Source organism: Perognathus longimembris, chromosome 19, assembly GCF_023159225.1.
Source record: "Perognathus longimembris pacificus isolate PPM17 chromosome 19, ASM2315922v1, whole genome shotgun sequence".
NCBI lineage: Eukaryota > Metazoa > Chordata > Mammalia > Rodentia > Heteromyidae > Perognathus > Perognathus longimembris.
In genome coordinates, this window is record NC_063179.1 from 5,680,164 (window position 1) to 5,699,487 (window position 19,324).

At 44.0% G+C, this 19,324-nt stretch overlaps 1 protein-coding gene across 2 annotated transcripts in view; it reads right to left on the reverse strand.

Annotated features, from left to right (window-relative positions):
- Positions 1-19,324, reverse strand: part of Ctnnd2 (catenin delta 2) — a 716,561-nt gene that overhangs the window by 260,379 nt on the left and 436,858 nt on the right. For both annotated transcript variants that reach the window (XM_048368208.1, XM_048368209.1), the window contains exon 9: positions 10,966-11,218. In XM_048368208.1, coding sequence (XP_048224165.1) covers positions 10,966-11,218 — 253 coding nt within the window. The remainder of the gene's footprint in view (positions 1-10,965; positions 11,219-19,324) is intronic.

Genomic DNA, 19,324 nt, shown 5'->3' on the forward strand with positions numbered 1-19,324 from the left:
TGAGTTTCAAAGTATGTGACAAAGTATTAATATTTCATGTGTTTTTAAGGTGACAGTACTCCATTTTGTGTATACATATATACTGCGTTTTAAGATGATAATACTCTGCTGTTTTGTGTATGCATGTATACGGTGTTTTATTATTTATTAGTTGGTAAATATTTGGATTTTGTTGACCTTTTCTCCTTTTGCGTTTCCATAAGAAAAAGGTAGAGGTTCCATAGCAAATAACAAAAGGGGAGGTTAACAGGTGAGATACTCACTCAGATTAGGCAAAATGAAGCTTCTAGAAGGACTCAAAGCCTGGAGATTATAATTATAAGCTGTGGTTTCTTTATTCAGGAACCCAGGACAGAATGGCAGGGTTGGTTCTGCTCCCTGAGGTCTGAGGATTCCCCTGGACGAGCAAAGGCTTGCCCGGTATGCGGGTGGTATGGCTCAAACTTGACGTGATCACATGGTGGGTAACAGGTCCCCCCGCTTTCTCCCCCCTCGTGGGGCTGCTAACGTGCCCTGAGAATGCTGAATTGACCTCCCCACCTTTGGGAGCGACACATTGTCACCAGCCAGCCCGGTAAAATGTGGGAGTGGACAGCCTCAGACGTGACCCCTGGGGCCATCTTGGAAGCTTATTAGCTCTCACTTTAAAACTTACTTATACACAGGCTGCTATGCACTGGGAGATTGTTTTTCACCCCCCCCGGAATAATTAAGATTTCGAGTATTACTGCTACTAGGTAGAACTTGAAATGAAGTCCTCTGATTCTAATAATGAATCAGTTTATCAAATATCCAAGATAGTTATAACGTGTGCATATATGCATAATTCATGTGTGTACACATGTATATGCGTATGCATACATACATTCGTATGCATGTACATTCATGTGTGTATACATGGACATATGTTTTGTATACATATACACGGTCAGGGGTTTCTTCTCCATCCTCACTGGGACATGTGTGAGTATCACAAGCTAATTTTACTTGACTCACTTGTTCAAAGAAGTGATTTGCTCCTTCATTGGCACTTTTTTTTTTTTTTTTTGGCCAGTCCTGGGCCTTGGACTCAGGGCCTGAGCACTGTCCCTGGCTTCTTCCCGCTCAAGGCTAGCACTCTGCCACCTGAGCCAGAGCGCCCCTTCTGGCTGTTTTCCATATATGTGGTGCTGGGGAATTGAACTGAGAGCTTCATGTGTAGGAGGCAAGCGCTCTTGCCACTTGGCCATATTCCCAGCCCCTCATTGGCGCTTTTAACTTTGATTTTTTTTTCATGAAGCCACTTTCATTCAAGTGAAAAGCTGTCTTATCTTCAAGCCTATTTCATGTCTTCTTTTCCTGTGTCTTCAGCGGCTGGAGGTGGCGGTCAGCAAAGCAAGGGTAGCCACTCTTTGTCCTCTGAAGTTGCTTAATTAAAAAATGCTGGAACAACTGACTGGGTTTCAAAACTGAGAGAACCCCCCTCCCCCCGAGTCTTAGTGGAGCATCCATGGTACTGAGCAGCTGTGCACAGTAGACTGAGGCCCTTACTTGAGGGGTTTTGTGCAAACTGTGCAGTCATCAAACTCAGCCTGAACTTCCTCTCTTTTCTTTTCCTTCTCTATTTCTTCTTCTCATCCTCTTCATGATTTCCCCTCTCCTCCACTTCTTTGTCTTAATAGAATTTCCTTGCTGGTTGCAGGTTGGGCAACCCAGTTAAAAGTAACTGAACTCGATCTTCAACAGAGCAGAAAAATTAACTCATGAGACTTGTCAAACTAAGAGACCATTCACAATGGAATTTCAGTTTTAAATGCATCTTTCCTTCTCACAACAAAATGCTAATTTTCTTTCTATCAATTGTCAGTGCCTCCAAATTAATGAGCACCATTAGTTGCAAAACTTCTCAAGAAGCAATGGGAATTAATTTCCATGAGTTAACATCTAACAGTCAACTACAATCTGCTTTGCAAGACACTGAATGTTTGGAATGCTCCATTTTTGTCCTCAATTAAATGCTCAAAGCCAATAGGGAAGAGAAGTAACTTGTGACTTGAAGCCAAGTATCAAACACAGTTTGTACAAGGTGTGGTCAAAGGGCACTTCAGGTTTTCACTTATGGGATGAAAAGGGAGGATTTTGAGCATGGATTAATTGAAACATACTGAAAGCTAAAAGGGTTTCCATAATAGGTAAGTGGGAATACAAGGAGAAGGAATCTTTCACTTAGGAACTGACCAAGCCATAAGAGAGTTTTGCATTTGAACAGCGCACATTTCAAAAGCTGGAACACACGGTGGCTGTCCCTTCCATGTGGAAACCCACAGCCGAAAATGCGCCTTCCAGAGCTCTCCTCGTGACTGTGACACCACTCTGTATTTGTCTGACTGTACAACATTGTGTTTTTAGTTTGGAATGTTCTATCACTATTGATTAAAAGCTAGACAATAATACTTAAGACTTTGTTATTAGTTTGCTATTCTTTATAACAGTAACCATGTGTTTGTACAAATTTCATAGTTCTTTGCTCTATAAATATGTGCAGACCCAATAAAAAGATGTGCATATATAAATATCTGTATATATATAGATAGATATAATTGTGTACATAAATCTGTTTTCTGTATGTCACACATGAATATGTGTACTTATATACTTACACAATCTATATATACACACATATAGTTGTATGCGTGTGATACATATATGCACAATCTATCATACAAAGGTAACTGTGTGTGTATGTGTGTGTGAATTTAAGTCTAGGACTACTAAGTCTACCCACAGACGATGGTCCCTGAGGGATGGCTGTCTGCATGGTGTGGTTCTGTCCTATCTCCTTGTCCTAGTGAGGACTCGTACTCCTGGGAACCAAACGGCAGTATCAGTGCGCTGCCCCACAGTTTGAGAGTCTCACTGAAGTCAGAACCCACGCAACGGCCCTTTAATTCCTTTTGAGGTACAGAACCTTCCTTTTATTCCTTCAAGGCCGCATTTCACGACTCGAGAGGTGTCAAGTGGAAACTGAGTGGGAATGCACAGGTTTTAAGTAAAAGAGTGGAGTGTTGATTGAGATGTTATAGCTTCCGGGTTCCAGAGGGTTCTTGTGCTTTGGGGCATTAGCTACTTTCAGAGAAGCATCCTTTTTAATGTTCATACTCCTCCTGTGTCTTAAGCCTTTTGGTCCTCTCTTGCAAGTGAAGATGGAGATTCGTCACCCTCATCTACAGACCTGTCCATATGTGCACTCTGATAGCTGAAAAACCCACAAAATGACTCAAGGAATGACTTCATTCGCAAGACCCTTGCCTCTTCTCATCCTCCATATGTCGTGCACAAGGTCTCTGTGATGGTTAAGCTCAACTGTCCACTTGACCGGATGGAGAGATGCCTAGGAATCAGTGACATGCGCTCTGACATGTGTGGAGGGATGACAGAGACAGTGGGCGTATGAGACATTCCGGGGTGGGGGGACGGGGGAAATCCAACCCTGCATGCAGGGAGCGCCCTCCATAGGCCTGGGATGTGGATGGAACGGCAACAGAAGGAAGCTAGCCACTGTGTGCAAGCTGGACCCCTCTGGGGCAAGTGCCTCTCTGCCTGCTGCCAGCGCTGTGGAGACCACACTCTGGCTCCAGCAGGCGTTCCACAGGGACTCCCTCCCTCCAGCGACTCCGCAGAGAGCCGGGGCTGCACCAGGGCCCCTTGTTCTGAGGCTTAGGGCGGCTCCCTGATTGGCGCAGCTACAAGACGCACTGCCTCCCGGTATGCAAATGGCCCTCGTGCGATTAGCCAATAAATCCCATTTTAATATGTATGCACATAGATAATTATGTAACGTACATTGACAGTATACAAGATTATAAAGGGATTTATACAAATATATAAAATCTACACAAACAAAATATATGCATATGTGCATATATTATATTAAATCTCTTCCTACATCTGACTATATTTAGTCAACCTGAACACAGATGATGAAGCTGATAGTAAGATGAACAGCTACAGTTACACACTTAGCTTAAACTACCACCAACTTTTGTTTGTAGGTGCTGTCTCTGTAGTTGGCAGTACAAGCAATGTGCGTGGACTTTCAGAGTTCTGACTTCTGTTTCTCTAAGGTATCTCTGGAAGTAGATGGTATCACAGATTTAGCCGCTTCCATAAACGTATTTGGTAAAGAATGCATGATGGTTTCATTTTGGCAAGGGACTTCTCAGGTGTTTTGAGTTAGAAGAAAAACACTATCTCTGCTCTGGAACAGGGTCCAGTGGGCCTCAGTTTCCCTTACTTGTGGAAGCTAGACTTAGCTTATGAATTGGTAAATAAATGCATTGGGTGGTATGCAAGTGTATACAAATGTATTAACTGAAGTTTGGTAGTTGCAAGGGAAAAGTGACAGAGTGTAATTCCTTAGAAAGCCACAATTAAAAAAACAAACAAACCACACCAGGAAGCAAGTACTCAAAAAGGGTGGGGTGGGAGCAGGGGAAAGAGGTAGACAAATGAAGAGAAGAGGGGAAGAAATGCAGACAAGAATCCCATGTGTATCCTCCAAAATTAAGAAGAGTGAGGGGAGGGGCAGATAGGAAAGGGACGGTGGGGATGTTGAAAGAGGTCACATTGACCAACATGCTTTGTTAAATGGCAGCTCCTTTGTACAACTACTTAAAGATAATGTAAAAAAAAAAAAAGGGAAAGAAAAAGTTGAAGGAAAATTCGGGAAAGGCAGTATTAGATTATGAGAGATTCACCTGTAGGTTGTTAAATACAAGTTAAGTGACAAAGGATGCCTTAGTTAGTGATGGAGACTGATGATCATCAGTCCTCAGCAGAAGAGAGCCAGGGGACAAGGTGCTACTGTGCCACTGTGCTAGGTGCCAGGTGCTACCATGTGTGCTGGGTGCTACTGTGTTAGGAAGGGAGAAGTGTACTGAGAAGGACCTGCAGAGCAATGCTGGCCCCTGTGCTGTCAGTTCTAGTTAGCGTGGGATTTGGGGATTTCCCCCGAAGGATCATGGGATGCCCAGAACGCTTGCTACCAATTTTTATGAGACACGAACTGTTTCCTACACGTGGTCAGCTCCTGCCGCTGAGCAGGATCTGCTTCGGTGACACCCATGGACTGGAGGGAGCCGAGGGGCAGGGTCCCTCAAGGGAAGTCATCCCTAGAGAAGCTCAAAAGCAAAGAGGCCATCTTGGCAGCTGGTGGGTTCCTTTGAGGACGACTACCTACCAGTCATTACCACAGGTACAGATGTTCATCAGACACAACTGCCTGTCCTTTATCACCTCCAGTCCCATGTCAGGGAGACCCTGACTCCAGACTCTTCAGTATAGTGATGCACTGGCACAACTCTAGAAACGAAGTGGCATTTTAGGAATGCGAATGTTTACTCCTCCACGTGGCTTTGAAGACAAAGGCAAAAATAGCTTTCTAGGTATGGAAACGAAAATCAATATTGGCACAGTCAAGTATTTTGTGTGGACATTATTTTCCTTTAAGCTGATGAAAGGAATCTTGAAAAGGATTTGTACAACAAACAAAGATCTTTTTGCAGCGAAGTATTTTCTTGCATCTTCCAATTCCCTCCCTCCCTCCCTCCCTCCCTCCCTCCCTCCTTCGCTCCCCCTCTCACCTGTGGGAACTGAGCTCTTCCCTCTGGCTTGAGCCCTTACTATTCCCTGCCCACTACTGGTGTCTAGTGGGAGATGCCCTGGGCATCTGCTCCCGAACCCCCTTGTTCCTTCCAGCACAGAGCCTATAGGTCTTCCTGCATTTCTTCCATGGCTCTGACTCTCGAGCCCCATTCTCAATATGAACCTAGGAGCTCCGTAGGGCAGGAGGAGAGCTGGTCACCAAAACGGGTGTGGAGATGACAACTGCAGGTAGAAGGTGTCCTCCTTGTGCAAGCACGCATCCCCCCCCCCCCCACATTAAGGGTTTCGTGGACTCTGTCGTCACGCTTTCATTATCTTGCACCGCCTCACGGACAGTGAGGTCAATGCAGATAAGACCATATCCCCAGTTATGCTTTGGCAAGGTTTCTTCACCTGTGTGTTTGAAGCCCTTCACGAGGCAGGTGCCGGCTACTAACGCGCCCATGAAGGGGACCGAGTGCATCCCACGGCCGAGCAAAGGGGTGAGTGGAGAGAGCATCAGAATGTCGACTCCCCTATGTACGTAAACAAAGCTCCCCAACTGTCAGCCTTGGGGTTGCCCATGACCCTCTCACGGGCCCACATTTTGCCTTCGTAGAAGCCACAATATGGCGGATATGCGATTACACTCTCCAAAGTTCCCTGGCCTTACAGCTGACATGTGTGGGTCCATGTGACGTTTGAGTTACATTTACAAATACTTCATAAATATTTATAATTATTTATGGTGAGTTATATTTATCTGCTTTACACCCATGCTCAGCAAGGCATCAGAAACAACGCAAGCTTGTTCAAGAGCCAATGGACTGGCCGGCCGCGCCTCCGATCTAAGCCTGCAACCACAAATACCCGCTTCGGTAACCAGTGAAAAAGGTGCCAACCACTCTACTCCCCTCCGTGCTTTCTCACCAGACCACATTGCTCTACACAAAGAAGGTTATAATGATTAAAATGTACTGTGAAATAGGACATCTGAGCATATTTTATCTTCAACACACCTGCTTTGAGTTCTATTTTCAGTGCATATCTATTTTATAGTGTCCAGACTATCTCAATGTTACGGTAAGCCTGAGTAAGTCAGTTAAATGCTATCTCCTCAAATGAATTACTCAGGAGCTCATAATATGACCTTAGAAGTAAGGTCTTTACAGATGTAATTAAATGAGGGCATAGTGGTTTAGGGGAGACCCTGAGTCTAATGCTTGGGTCCAATTCCTCAGAAGAGAAGAGGAAAAAGATAGAGATGAGAAGGCATGGTAAGCCTAGGCTAGTGCAGCCACAGGCCCAGGCCCATCAGAGCCACCGGGAGCTAGAATGGGAGAAGAGGGCTCTGCTTTCAACCTTCTTTGAACCAGCTTTGAAGGAAAGCAGGACGACTGACAGGGTGATCCAACTTTCTGGCCGCAAGAACTATGAGGAGAAATGTCTGTTGGTTTAAGGCCAGCCGTGTGTGATAATTTGCTATGATAGCTGTTATGACTCGAGGGTGTACCCTCATCATACACTGAAATATAATCACCAGATCAATAGTACTCATGAGGGAGCACCTCTGGGGAAGTGATTAAGGCTAAAAGGTGGAGCCCTGACTTAGTTGCCTTATAGAGAGATTCCCAAGAATAGCTTTGCCCCTTCCACACTAAGGGATACAGTAAGAAGACGCCATCCATGAGCGAAGGACCCGGCTAGACCCTTCTTCCATCTGCACCTGGACTTCCAGAAGTCAATTTTTCTTGTATTAGAAGCTGCTCAGCCTGCAGTATTTTTGTTGTGGTAGCAAACAAACGAAGATAATGGCCCCAGCCAATTTCCTTCCCTGGGATCATAACTGATCACAACATACACTCATGTATGAAGGTGCAGGATGACGGGGGGGGGGGGGGGGGTTGGTCAGAGGTGCCGCCCTCTGCCCGCTCCACGTCTTCCCAGAGCCACGACCTGGCATCTCAGGCATGTCTCCTCACCCCGCTTCCAGTTACTTCCTTTCCACCTGTTACCTTTACCTGGAAAGCTCTCTCTCTCTTCCTCTTGTGTAAACACCTTCTATCGCTCCGGGATTGTGCCCACAGGCCAGTGCTCCTCTAAGCCTCCTCCTCACACATGTGTGTGTGTGTCCACACTGTGCTGTATGCTCACGTGTAGATACACCTTTCTCACACAGATCTCTGTCACACCTGCAGGGTCTCCGACAACGTTAAGCATTGAAGTTACGCACAGCCTCTATTAGCGTCTTCGGATGGATCTGTAGGGAGGGGCCCAGAAAAACCAGGACCCAACCCTTGAGACACTTCTGGCCAGGCCTCTCTGAAGCTCTATGAAACACACAACAGGACTCCCAAGTTTCCAAGGGACATAGAATAGGCTTGGAATAATCATACTGAAAATAAACGAGACCCAGAGAAGCCTTCTGTAGTGCCAAATAATCCTCGCACAAGAAGTGCATCTCACTGGAAAATAAAATTTACAAACTAAGGTTAAGTATAATGCATCCCTAGCTTTGTAGTGGTCTCATGAGAAAAGAGTTGGCATTATATATGATTGTACAGTTAATGCGGTTACCATGGTCACAACAGTCAGAAATGCAGAATGAGAAGTAGTCAGCAGGCCACAGAAGCTCTTCTCTATGGTCCCATGGTAGAGAGGAAAGAACGGAAGTTCAAGGCCAGTCCAAGCCAAAAGGCAGCAGGACCCTATAGCACAAATAGGCTTTGCGTGGTGGCTTATGCCTATAGCCACAGCTTCTTGGGGAGGCAGAGGGAGGAGGATTGCTGTGCAAGGCACCATTAAAACGAACTTTTAAAAAGCAGAAGGTAAGGAAATTCCTCACGTAATAAGTAATAAAGCGCTTATCCCCGGTACCTCCAAAGAAGTCAGATTTGGGTTACATCTTTAACTCCCCGAGATTCAGTTGCCTATATGTAAAACAGGCATTGCCATAAAAAAGTTGTGTTCCTTTTTAATTTTTAAAAGCAATCTGGAAAGGTGTAAGCTGAATAATAAATATAAAATGGTTAATGATGAACAAGAGTCATACTGACTAATTGGTTTTAATCATCATAAATATGAAAACAGTAATGCCTTATAAATGAAATCATCACCTTATCATTAGGAAGACCCATAATAAACCCAGGCTGGACAAAGTCACACCTGCTCTCTTTCTCAGTTTGTTGTTGAAGAATGAGACCCCAGAGAGGTGCTGCCCACTGGGGGTCACCCAGAGGCAGGGGTCACCCAGAGGCGGGGGTCAGTGAGCACAGGGACAGGAGTCCTGGACGCTGAAGGTGAGGACAGCCCTCCTTCTCTTCCAAGTCCGCTCTTTGTAGAGGAAACTGGTGCATTCTTTGTACAAGGTCAGGGAATAAGCAAATAAGAGCAGAGGTGTAGTGCATGGTTCTGGTTATTTAGAAAAATGGGAGAAAGCAGAATGGCTGAAGGGTTGGAGAGGGTCGGATGCAGGAGGCACTGGGATAGAAGTGCCATGGGCTTGCAGCGGACTTAAGTTTAAAACTCTCAAGAGCCCTTCCAACTCGGAGAGTCTTACGCTGCGAATGCTGGAGAGCCTTCCTCTGGCATTTCAAGTTCAATAAATGATTAATACACGTTTGAAAACCGAATACCTTTTTATTGGAGACAAAGCTTATTTTCATGAGCGGTACATGCCTGTAATCCTAGCCCTGGGGAGGCTATGATAGGAGGATCATGAATTATAGAGCCAGGATGGGCTACATAGCAACACCCTGTCTTAAAATATAAAAGACAACTTCAATACACAATGTTAAACACAAGGAATGCCAGGTCAATGAGACACTTTTCTAATCTAGCATTGCTTAAGAGTTTACTATTTTTCTATTTCTATGCATTTTCAGTTGGGCATTGGGACTAAAAACATTTAAAATAGTGGTGAGTTATATTCTGAAGAATATTCTAAGCAAGAATACATAAAATTTAAGGCCAGACTTCAGTATCACGACTTCAGAAAAAAGGTTCTATGGACACCGCACTCTAGAAAGCCAGCACAGTGAGCACCGTGAGCGTGAGCACGCTTCTTGTTTCTCAGAGTTAGCAGTGAGCATCTATTAAAATTTGATTTTATGGGCTGGGGATATAGCCTAGTGGCAAGAGCGCCTGCCTCGGATACACGAGGCCCTAGGTTCGATTCCCCAGCACCACATATCCAGAAAACGGCCAGAAGCGGCGCTGTGGCTCAAGTGGCAGAGTGCTAGCCTTGAGCAAAAGGAAGCCAGGGACAGTGCTCAGGCCCTGAGTCCAAGGCCCAGGACTGGCCAAAAAAAAAAAAAAAAAATTTGATTTTATAATGGAGGTTGTCCCCAATACAGTATTTATCAAGGACCTTGCAAGCAGATCTGGTTTGGACTACACTGGCTTTCTAAGGCATACCATCAGATCACTCTGTCCTTTCTAGTGGTAGAAGTGATTTCTTTTTGTAAAGGAGTCTATGGATGCTTCTCGACACAGCACACAGGAATCCATAAGCTCAGTCAGTGAAAACTCCTCAAGATGAATTTTAAATTTATCACCACAGTCAGACCACATGCTCTGCCATAAAGAAACACCAGTATCTATAGCATTCAGAGATAACAGAGCACATGTATGTATATATGTATATATAATTTATGGGGCTCTATCTGCTAAATCCAACGGCTATAAATAAAATATTATTTAACTCTACAGGGAATCAATACCAACTTGAGAAATAGAGCATTTCTAAATCCTCTCCATTGTTGGAGAAAAGAAAGAGAAAAAGAGAAATACCCAGAGGTAAGTTTCTTTAATCAACTATTCCACGTTTTTTTTTTTTTTGGTTGTTGTTGTTATCAATTCCCAAGCAACTTCATTCTAATGTTTATTTGCAGACAGACAGAAATGAAAGTAATGTGGAACTTGTAAAACTTTTCGAATACTCAGGAAGAATGCCTTTGCATTCAGGTAGACAGAAAGATGCACAATGACGGGCTGAGAACCTGGCGTCGAATGATATCATCACCCATCTCCTGGCCTCTGTTCTGTTTCCAGTGCACAAAAGACACCCCGGATCTCACGAAATGGCCGATGACACTGCACCCACACCCGTTTTCATCTCTCTGTTTCTTTACCTAACTTGGTATTGAACCACAGAAGATAACAGGAATTCACCCTTAACAACTACAATACAGGGTACGAACCCTCAGAAAAGATCACCGTTTCACACTTAGCCAGGGACACAAAGCAAAGGAGATTTTTTTTAAAAAAGATAATGGCATGAAAACACACTGTTATAAAGCATCTCTGAGCATCGTGGGGTAGAGAGCAAGAATCACCACCCACCTGGGATCTTTCTGAATGCTGTCGATGGACGGGGACCTGGCCAAGGTGCCTTCGGGCGGCAGGGCAGGGCCGGACTTGCTGTAGGGCGATTCCACCGAGGGACAATACTGCAGCTGTCGGTAGGGGTCGGCGTAGTTGGAGGCCGGGCCTGCGGCGTAGCTGGCCCGCTGGAAGGGGGCTGTGGTCGCCTGGGTCCCATGCTGGCTGCCTGCTCGCTGCAAGGGGGCGGAGTCGACACCAGGAGAAGAAGGGGCTAGGACAGGAAAGTAGGGACAAAGTAAAAAACTGAGGACCTGCTCACAGAAACGGTTCACCGGGTCTAGGCATGGGGAAAATTACACACACACACACACACACACACAGATTAAAAACAAAAACAAATGGGGGTTTGAAAGAATAAAAAGAAGTCAATCTGTCATAGAGCCCAATATATTCAATGTTATCCCATCAAATGATAGTTAGTACACTACTTCAAAAACCGATCTAACCATTATTTTGATCGTGGACACCACACATCGGGGGCAGGCCTACTAACAGCCTAGGAGAGGTGTCTTCACCTGAAATGTGAACTCTGGATAAAACTGAACCCCAGGCTTGGTGCCGGTGGCTCACACCTGACATTCTAGCTACTCAGCAGGTTGAGATCGGAGGATTGCGGTTCAAAGCCAGCCAGGGAGGGAAAGTCAGTGAGAATCTTATCTCCAGTTAACCACCAAAAAACCTGGAAGTGGCGCTGTGGCTCAAATGATAGAGTGCTAGCCTTGAGCAGAAAAGCTTAGCAACAACGTCCAGGCCCCAAATTCAAGGCCCAGGACAACAAAACAACATCATCAACAACAACAACAACAAAATTGAAAGCCAAAACAAAAAATTTGAAGCCAAAGGCTGAAACCCAGGCTGCCAGTGTAGCATCCGTGGTAAAGCACTTCCTTATTACATGGCAAGCTGTGGAGTTTGATTTTCCCTCACCATTTAAAAGTAAAATCCAGAAGCAGCATAGGATATACTAGAAGGAAGCGTGGACAATCTTCTGTGGTTCAAGTTGAGAAGTTTCTGGATGTGTTTCCTCAGCTTAGTAAGTATATGAAAGAAATTTAGGAAAGAAGTCATTTTCCTGAATAGGAGAGGACAAGGGAAAGGCAAAGGAGTGGGGGGGGGGGGCCGGCGTGGAGGCAGGGTGGACAGGGCTGGGCGTGGACTTCCATAATTACTACAGCCTCCCATCATACAGGGCTGCTCTCCTTTCTGTAAAGAAGTTCCCCAAAGACTATCCTGTGACTGTGCTTCCAGCAAAGCTGTCATAAAAACAAATGCATTTGGTGAAGGGTAGACCTGCGGGAGCAAAGGGGGAAAAGCAACCCAACTGCAAGGCAGGCAAAATAATGAGCTGACTTAGCTTTTCCCAAAGTGTGTGCGCCTCCCTTCCGTGCGTGGAAGGTGTTCTGAGAAGACGTTCACACACGTTAGGAGAATCAGGTCGACAGGGGAATCTCTGTCTTGATTTCCTGCCTTGACTGGTTTTGGATCACTTCAGGTCATTGTTATTATCTGGTTCTCAGAAATAGTTATCATCTATAATTTCATTGTCATAGATGATAAAAATATCATTTTCTCACATGCAGAGGCTGTAACTAGTTCTTTAATGCTCTGGTGACTGTTATCCATGACTAGTATTAGACAGTACAGTCATCACTATAGATCAGAATATACCAAAATTATGGTCACTGTATAGACTTAACTGCTTAGACTATCAGTGCATTCCTGGAATTATATTCCAAGTATTAATCTCACACCACAACTGTCAAGTTCTGGAGTATTCCTTAAAGCTTGTTTTATCTTTCCTCACATTAGAGGCCTTATCAAGCACACACACACACACACACACACACACACACACACACACTATGCTACACTGAGAAAAAAAATCTTGTAATTAAAAAAATTGGAGTGTATTCAACATGATACAATGAAAACTACACAATAGTTCAGACAAATTTGCTAAATAAACATCCACATATTCCCATACAAGTGGTATTCTGAAATGATGAGGGTTGTCCTGATCTGAACAATCCGATTAGAATAATAAACATGAAATGCATAAGCAGAAAATGGGCTTAAAGGCATACAATTGTTGAGGACTTAGTCCTTCTCCAAGACATTGCTAGGATGTCTAAAACTCACACTCCAAAATTTATAAACAATGTACTTTATATTACGCTCAAAGGTGTTTAAAATCTAGGCAAGTCTACAGAGGTAAACAAAATTTCATTTTCTGCAAGAGTTGTGATAAGCTAGCCAGAAAACCAAGAGGAAAAAAAAAAAAAAAGAAAACTAAGCATAACTGACATTTTTTCATAGAAGTCCGTTCTTTTTCCATTCAGAAAACTCAATATCAAAGTCTAATCATGCTAAAAATAGACTGTAGAACAGTTCTTTCTTTAAGAGCATTTGCGCTTACCATACTCACAGAGAGTGATTCGCGTGGGGGGGGGGGGATGGGTGACAACCCTGCAGTGCAAGGCAGCCATTTATCACATACCCCAAGCATGGGGAAGAGGAGCAACGGGACCTCCACACACAGAACAGTCTCCACTATAAGAGGGGGGGAGTTTGGGGAAAAACAATGCCAAATAGGAGACCAAAATTTGTGAAGAATACAAGGGAACTGGGTGACAATGTGAAAGCAAGTGTGAAATTCAATTACTCGGAGACAAGAAGGCGGCCTCTGGATGTCAGGAGGGGGGTGAAAGGGTGCTTTGAGGCTCCCTATTTGTCTTAGACTTAGGCCTTTTCCCGGAAGTGCTGGGGGAGCTCATTCGGGGAGCTGGGTTTAGGAAGTCAGAGGATTCAGTTCCCTGCGCTTCTCAGACAGAGTTCCGAAGTTGGCGAAGGGAACACAATGGTAGCATGGCCTTGCTGTTTGAGTTTAATGAGGGGGGGAAACCTTAAATGTGGCGAAAGTGTCAAATAAATGAGCCATTCTTACTGCTGCTGTTGTCACCACTGGTGACATAAGCCTCACTGGATGCGGTGTACACATGACCTGGGCCCGGCCCATTTTCCTGAGTGGCAGATACATGACTCGTGACTCCTGCTGGACCCTGCTACTGACCTAAGCGCTTTCCTTACTGGGGTGCACAGCTCTTCCAGCATTCCTGTAGGAGGGTCAGCTTGGCATTTCAACTTACACCTGAGAATCTGCAGCCCAGAGCACTGAAGCCACTGGGCAGGCTGGTATCTAGTAGAAAAAGAACTCAAGTTATTGCAGTCTCCAGATAGTATATTCCATTGTGGTAATGGTCCTTTTGTTTTGTTTGTAGTGTGTGTGTGTGTGTGTGTGTGTGTGTGTGTGTGTGTGTGTGTGTGTATGCTGGTCCTGGGGCTTGAACTCAGGGCCTGGGTGCTGTCCCTGAGTCCCAAGCTTTTTGCACAAGTCTAGTGATCTACTACTTGAGACACAACTCCCCTTCTTTGGCCAGTCTGGCTTCGAACCATGATCCTCAGGTCCGAGCCAAAATGAGAAGCTAGGATTATGGCTGTGTGCTATTTGTGGCATGCTAGTAATGGTTCATTTTTAAGTCAACATAAATGACTATGATTGAATTAGCTAGCATGAGAAGAAAAGTTGCAAAAACAGAAGAAGAGAAATGTCTACTGAAGGAAGAGAGTCGGAGGGAACTAACTGTATATCATATTGTAACAAAAACAATGCAGAATGGTGTGTACATTAATTTATACTGCTTCTAATTAAATGGAATGTATTGAAATATTATAACACATAATGTCTATAATTATATACTGTATATGAGATATAAATGAAAGAATGCTTAAAATCTAATTGTGTTCATTTTTTAATCAGTGATATCACTATGCTAGGAAAAAGAGAAATCAAAACCATTTCTGTACTTTGGGCTTTGAAAACTGTTACCTTTGAGGGAGTATTCTCGCATGCAGGTGAAGAGAGTTTGTCAGAATTGCAAAACTGAAAATAAGAATTCAAATCTGACCTGTTAAATTAAAATATGCCTATGAATATAATGAGAAAAATGTAAAATACCAATGCAAAGAGAGATAAAAAGAAACACAGTAAACAGGTCCTATGATAATACAAAGAGCATAGGAAACTGTAACCCTCTGTACTTCACTTTGACAAGAAAGGAAAAAACAATAATACGAAGGACAATGTACGTGAAACCCTAACAGCTCTCCGAAAAACCATTAATGACGTAGCTATGTCATCTTTATTTTTTAAATATTCATTAGAAAGCTATCATATGACTTTGGGGATTGTTATTTACTTTAAGTGAATGAAAAGTGTTACATATCTAATATCCTGAAAACACTGAGTTACAATTGTGAGCATTAAAAATGTTGGTCATCAATGGTGGTACGGCCAGCAATCCGAGCACTAACGAGGCTGAGGCAGGAGGGTACTGAAATTGAAGGTAGTCTGGGCTGTACGGTGAGTCGCTGTCTCAAAAAATAATGCTGAAACGGATCCTTTAGGGGACTGTACCTGAGGCATCAAAATGAGATACTACAGAAATTCAGGGCTCTAATCTTCTCTGGCTGATTTTGGCTTTGGTGTATATTATGCAAACCAGGACCACTCATTAATATGGCTAAATGGATTATACCACCCCTTCATTCATACACTCTTCCTCCATGTCCCCCTCAAGATTAACTCAGTTACACGTTTCCTCTTCTCTGACTTGTACAGCTCCAGTCAGCTCTTGGCAGTACGGCTCCTCCGCTAAATCTCTCCATGGCAAACCTTTGGAGTTCAGGGAAGGCCTCCATCAGCTGTGTAAACAGTGTCCCCGCCTCAGCCCTGCTCTGCAAATAGCCCTTCTCTCCTCCACAAGCACCTAGAACTCAATGAACTCTGCTCCTGGTCTCTGGGGGAGATTTAACAAGCAGCCTCTTTCCAGGGACCTTGACTCTTCAACGGATTCCTTCCAGCGCATGAAAGTACCTGTTTGTTTTCTGGAGGGCTACACAAATAAAGCCCTACTTCATCAGGGAAGAAGAGAGGGGTGCTTTATGTGCTACATCGGAAACAGAGGGGGGGCAGAGAATCCTTTTTAATAAAATTTTAATTCAGGAGTGATGGCCCTACTTACTGAAAAGGGGTAAAACCAAGGACAGACTGAAATACAGGAATCTGGGCATATATGAAGAGAGTTCTTGGGAGAAATATAAAGTGAGGTTTAACAAAGAAGGAGAAAAAAATTGTTTGTGAAAACACAACACACTTTCACCTGTGTTATCTAGATAAATACAATGTAAATGTAAAATAAAGTATTTTAAAATGTTGTTTCTGGGGTCTGGGAATATGGCCTAGTGGCAAGAGTGCTTGCCTTGTATACATGAAGCCCTGGGTTCAATTCCCCAGCACCACATAAATACAAAACGGCCAGAAGTGGTGCTGTGGCTCAAGAGGTAGAGTGCTAGCCTTGAGCAAAAAGAAGCCAGGGACAGTGCTCAGGCCTTGAGTCCAAGCCCAGGACTGGCACAAAAAAGTTTCTGAAAGTTCAGAAAATACAGATAGCAGGGCAATGGCTCACACCTGTAATCCTAGAAACTCAGGAGGCTGAGATCTGAGCATCACAGTTTGAAGTTAGCCCCAGACAGACAAATCTGAAAGAACATTGTCTCCAAATAACCAGTAAAATTAGCCAGAAGGCGAAGTATTAGTGCTAGCTTTAAGCAGAAAAGCCAACTAAGCAAGAGTGCAAGGCCCTGAGTTCAAGTCCCACTACTGACATTAAGTGGCATCCGCGGTGATAATCTGGCTGCCACTCTCTTTCATTATGTCATGGATAAGGAGCCTTAGCCCAAATTTGGGATATTCCCCACAGTTCCTCACCTCAAAAAGCTCACTGTAAACATCTTCCGAATTTCAGCACTTGTCACAAGCTGCTCCATGCAAAAACCACAGGAAAATATTCAGGAGAAAATTTAACACCATTTTTAAGCTTCGTACATTATTATTTCCACCGGGGGAGGCATTGGGCACCTGCTTATTGCTAGCAATGAAATCCTGTCTCATTGGTGTGGATGTTGCTTTCTTTGGTAAAGAAAATGTCTGCAGAGGGGAAACACCACCTTGACGGTGGCACTCAATGCTGGAGTACGTGTCTATCTACGGAGAACGTATATGAAAAAGAAAGACATGGAAAGTCCTACCCTAAAGCAGTTTCCTCCATTTTCTTCTTGTTGTCCTATTGCGCAAAGAATTGAAAACGCAAGGTTTTCACTAAGTAATATAAATGAACAACAACAAAAAATTACAGACTCATAATAATAGGACCACTCTTGATTCTTAAGAATGGTTACTTTATTTTTATTATTATTATTATTATTATTATTATTATTATTATTATTATTTTGCCAGTCCTGGGGCTCGGATTCAGGGCCTGAGCACTATCTCTGGCTTCTTTTTGCTCAAGGCTAGCACGCTACCTCTTGAGCCACAATGCTCCTTCTGGCTTTTTCTTTGTATGGTGTACTGAGGAATCAAACCCAGGGCTTCATGCACACTAGGCAAGCACTCTACCGCTAAACCACATTCCCAGCCCCTATTATTATTATTAACCCTCTACACTGAAATAGTCAGGCAGGTTAGTAGAATCTGGCTCAAAAATTTAAGTGTGAAGAAATGGACAAAATGGAACACAGAGAAATCCACATGTTCAGTTCTACATATGTATTCTTCTATACATATTTGTATGTGTATTCCGTGTTTCCCATCATGATTGTCTTTGATCTACAGTGTATGTGTAATAGGTTGCTTTGGGTGAGGACATGGGTTTCCAGCACTGTAGATTCACTTTCCAGTTCTGAAGGGGAAAACCTACATTACCTGGACAGGTGGAATGGATAATAACAATGGATCGATCAACTCGGAGACGCCTCAGCGTGGCCATCCTGTTAAGAGCTGTGCGGACAATTTCATTTCCTGACTCCTGGCAGGAAATGGAGCTCTTTCACCAACAAAGGAGCTTTGCAAGTGAGCGGGGAGTAAAGACTGGGCAGGCACAGGCAGGAGGATAACGGAGCCTAACTAGGTGCTGGTGGTTCATTGCTGCCATTACAGCTACATAGGAGACGGAGATTGGGGAGGATGAGAGTTTCAAATCAGCCTGACAAAAAGGTTGGAAAGACTCCATTTCAACAGAACAAATGCTGAGCATGGTGGTCCACGCCTGTTATCTTAGCTATGGCCGGAAACATAGATAAGGAAGCTCGTAGTCCAGGAAGGCTTGTGCCACAGAAAGAATGAGACTCTACCTCAAAAATAATTAGAGCAAAAGGGCCTGAAGGTATGACCCAAGCAGTAGAGCAACTGCTTAGCAAGTGTGAAGCACTGAATTCAAACCCTAGTACCACACCAACCATCAGCCAACCAACCAACAAATGAAAGACTACAGTCAGAGTCCAGCCTCTGCCTGTTTTACCACATCTTTTCTTCTGTGAACACTCAATGAGAGCATGCTCAGTGAAAACAGTCTGCACACTCTGAAGTATGATGTTTAGCAGAGGAGGCAGGGAGGATGAAAAATTAATACGCTATATGATTAAATCCAGTTAGTAGATAATTTGCTATATGCATGTGTGTGAATATTTATGTAAGCACCTATATATGTGATTGTGAGGAATACATATACATATACGTACACACACGGTATTTATATACAATCCATACCATTATTCTCCTTGGCTTTTTCCTCTCAAGAAAAATGTAGCAAGATTGCCTTCAACGAAAAACCAAATGGACCCAAATGAAAAGGATCCCTTGAAAACATTTTCCACAAACAATGGAAGTGGGATGGTTGCACGGGAGCACGAATGTACCCAAAGCAGACTCACTTCTGTTAGCGGGGCTGCGATAAGGGGCTGGGGCAAAGGTCACACGTAGGCAAGCGGGAAGGCTGCCCAGCGTAACGCCAGCGGGCTTCCTAGCTACCCTCGCAAGTGTCAGCTGGCATGGAGCATTCCCGGGGCTTTACAGGAGGCTCAGACAGGCGGCAACAGAACTGGGTCTGAGAATCAGTTGTTTGCAGAACAGAAATTACTCCTGGAAAAAAAAAATCCCGCTCTACCTTTTAAAACAGTAAATGATTTCATAGCAAGATGTGACAGCATGTGGTGATGGGGTTTGGGATGTGGCATCCTATGTTCTTTATGAGCACACAGATCTACCTGCTATTAAAAAAAATCCCAAAAGAAGTTAAACTGTTCAAACAAGAGCCTTAACTGGCTAAGGCCCCGCGAGTCATGAACACAGCCTGGGACCCAGTGATACTGGGATCAAAGGTACTTCTTATTCTAGAAAGTAGGCAGTCGCTCATTTCTA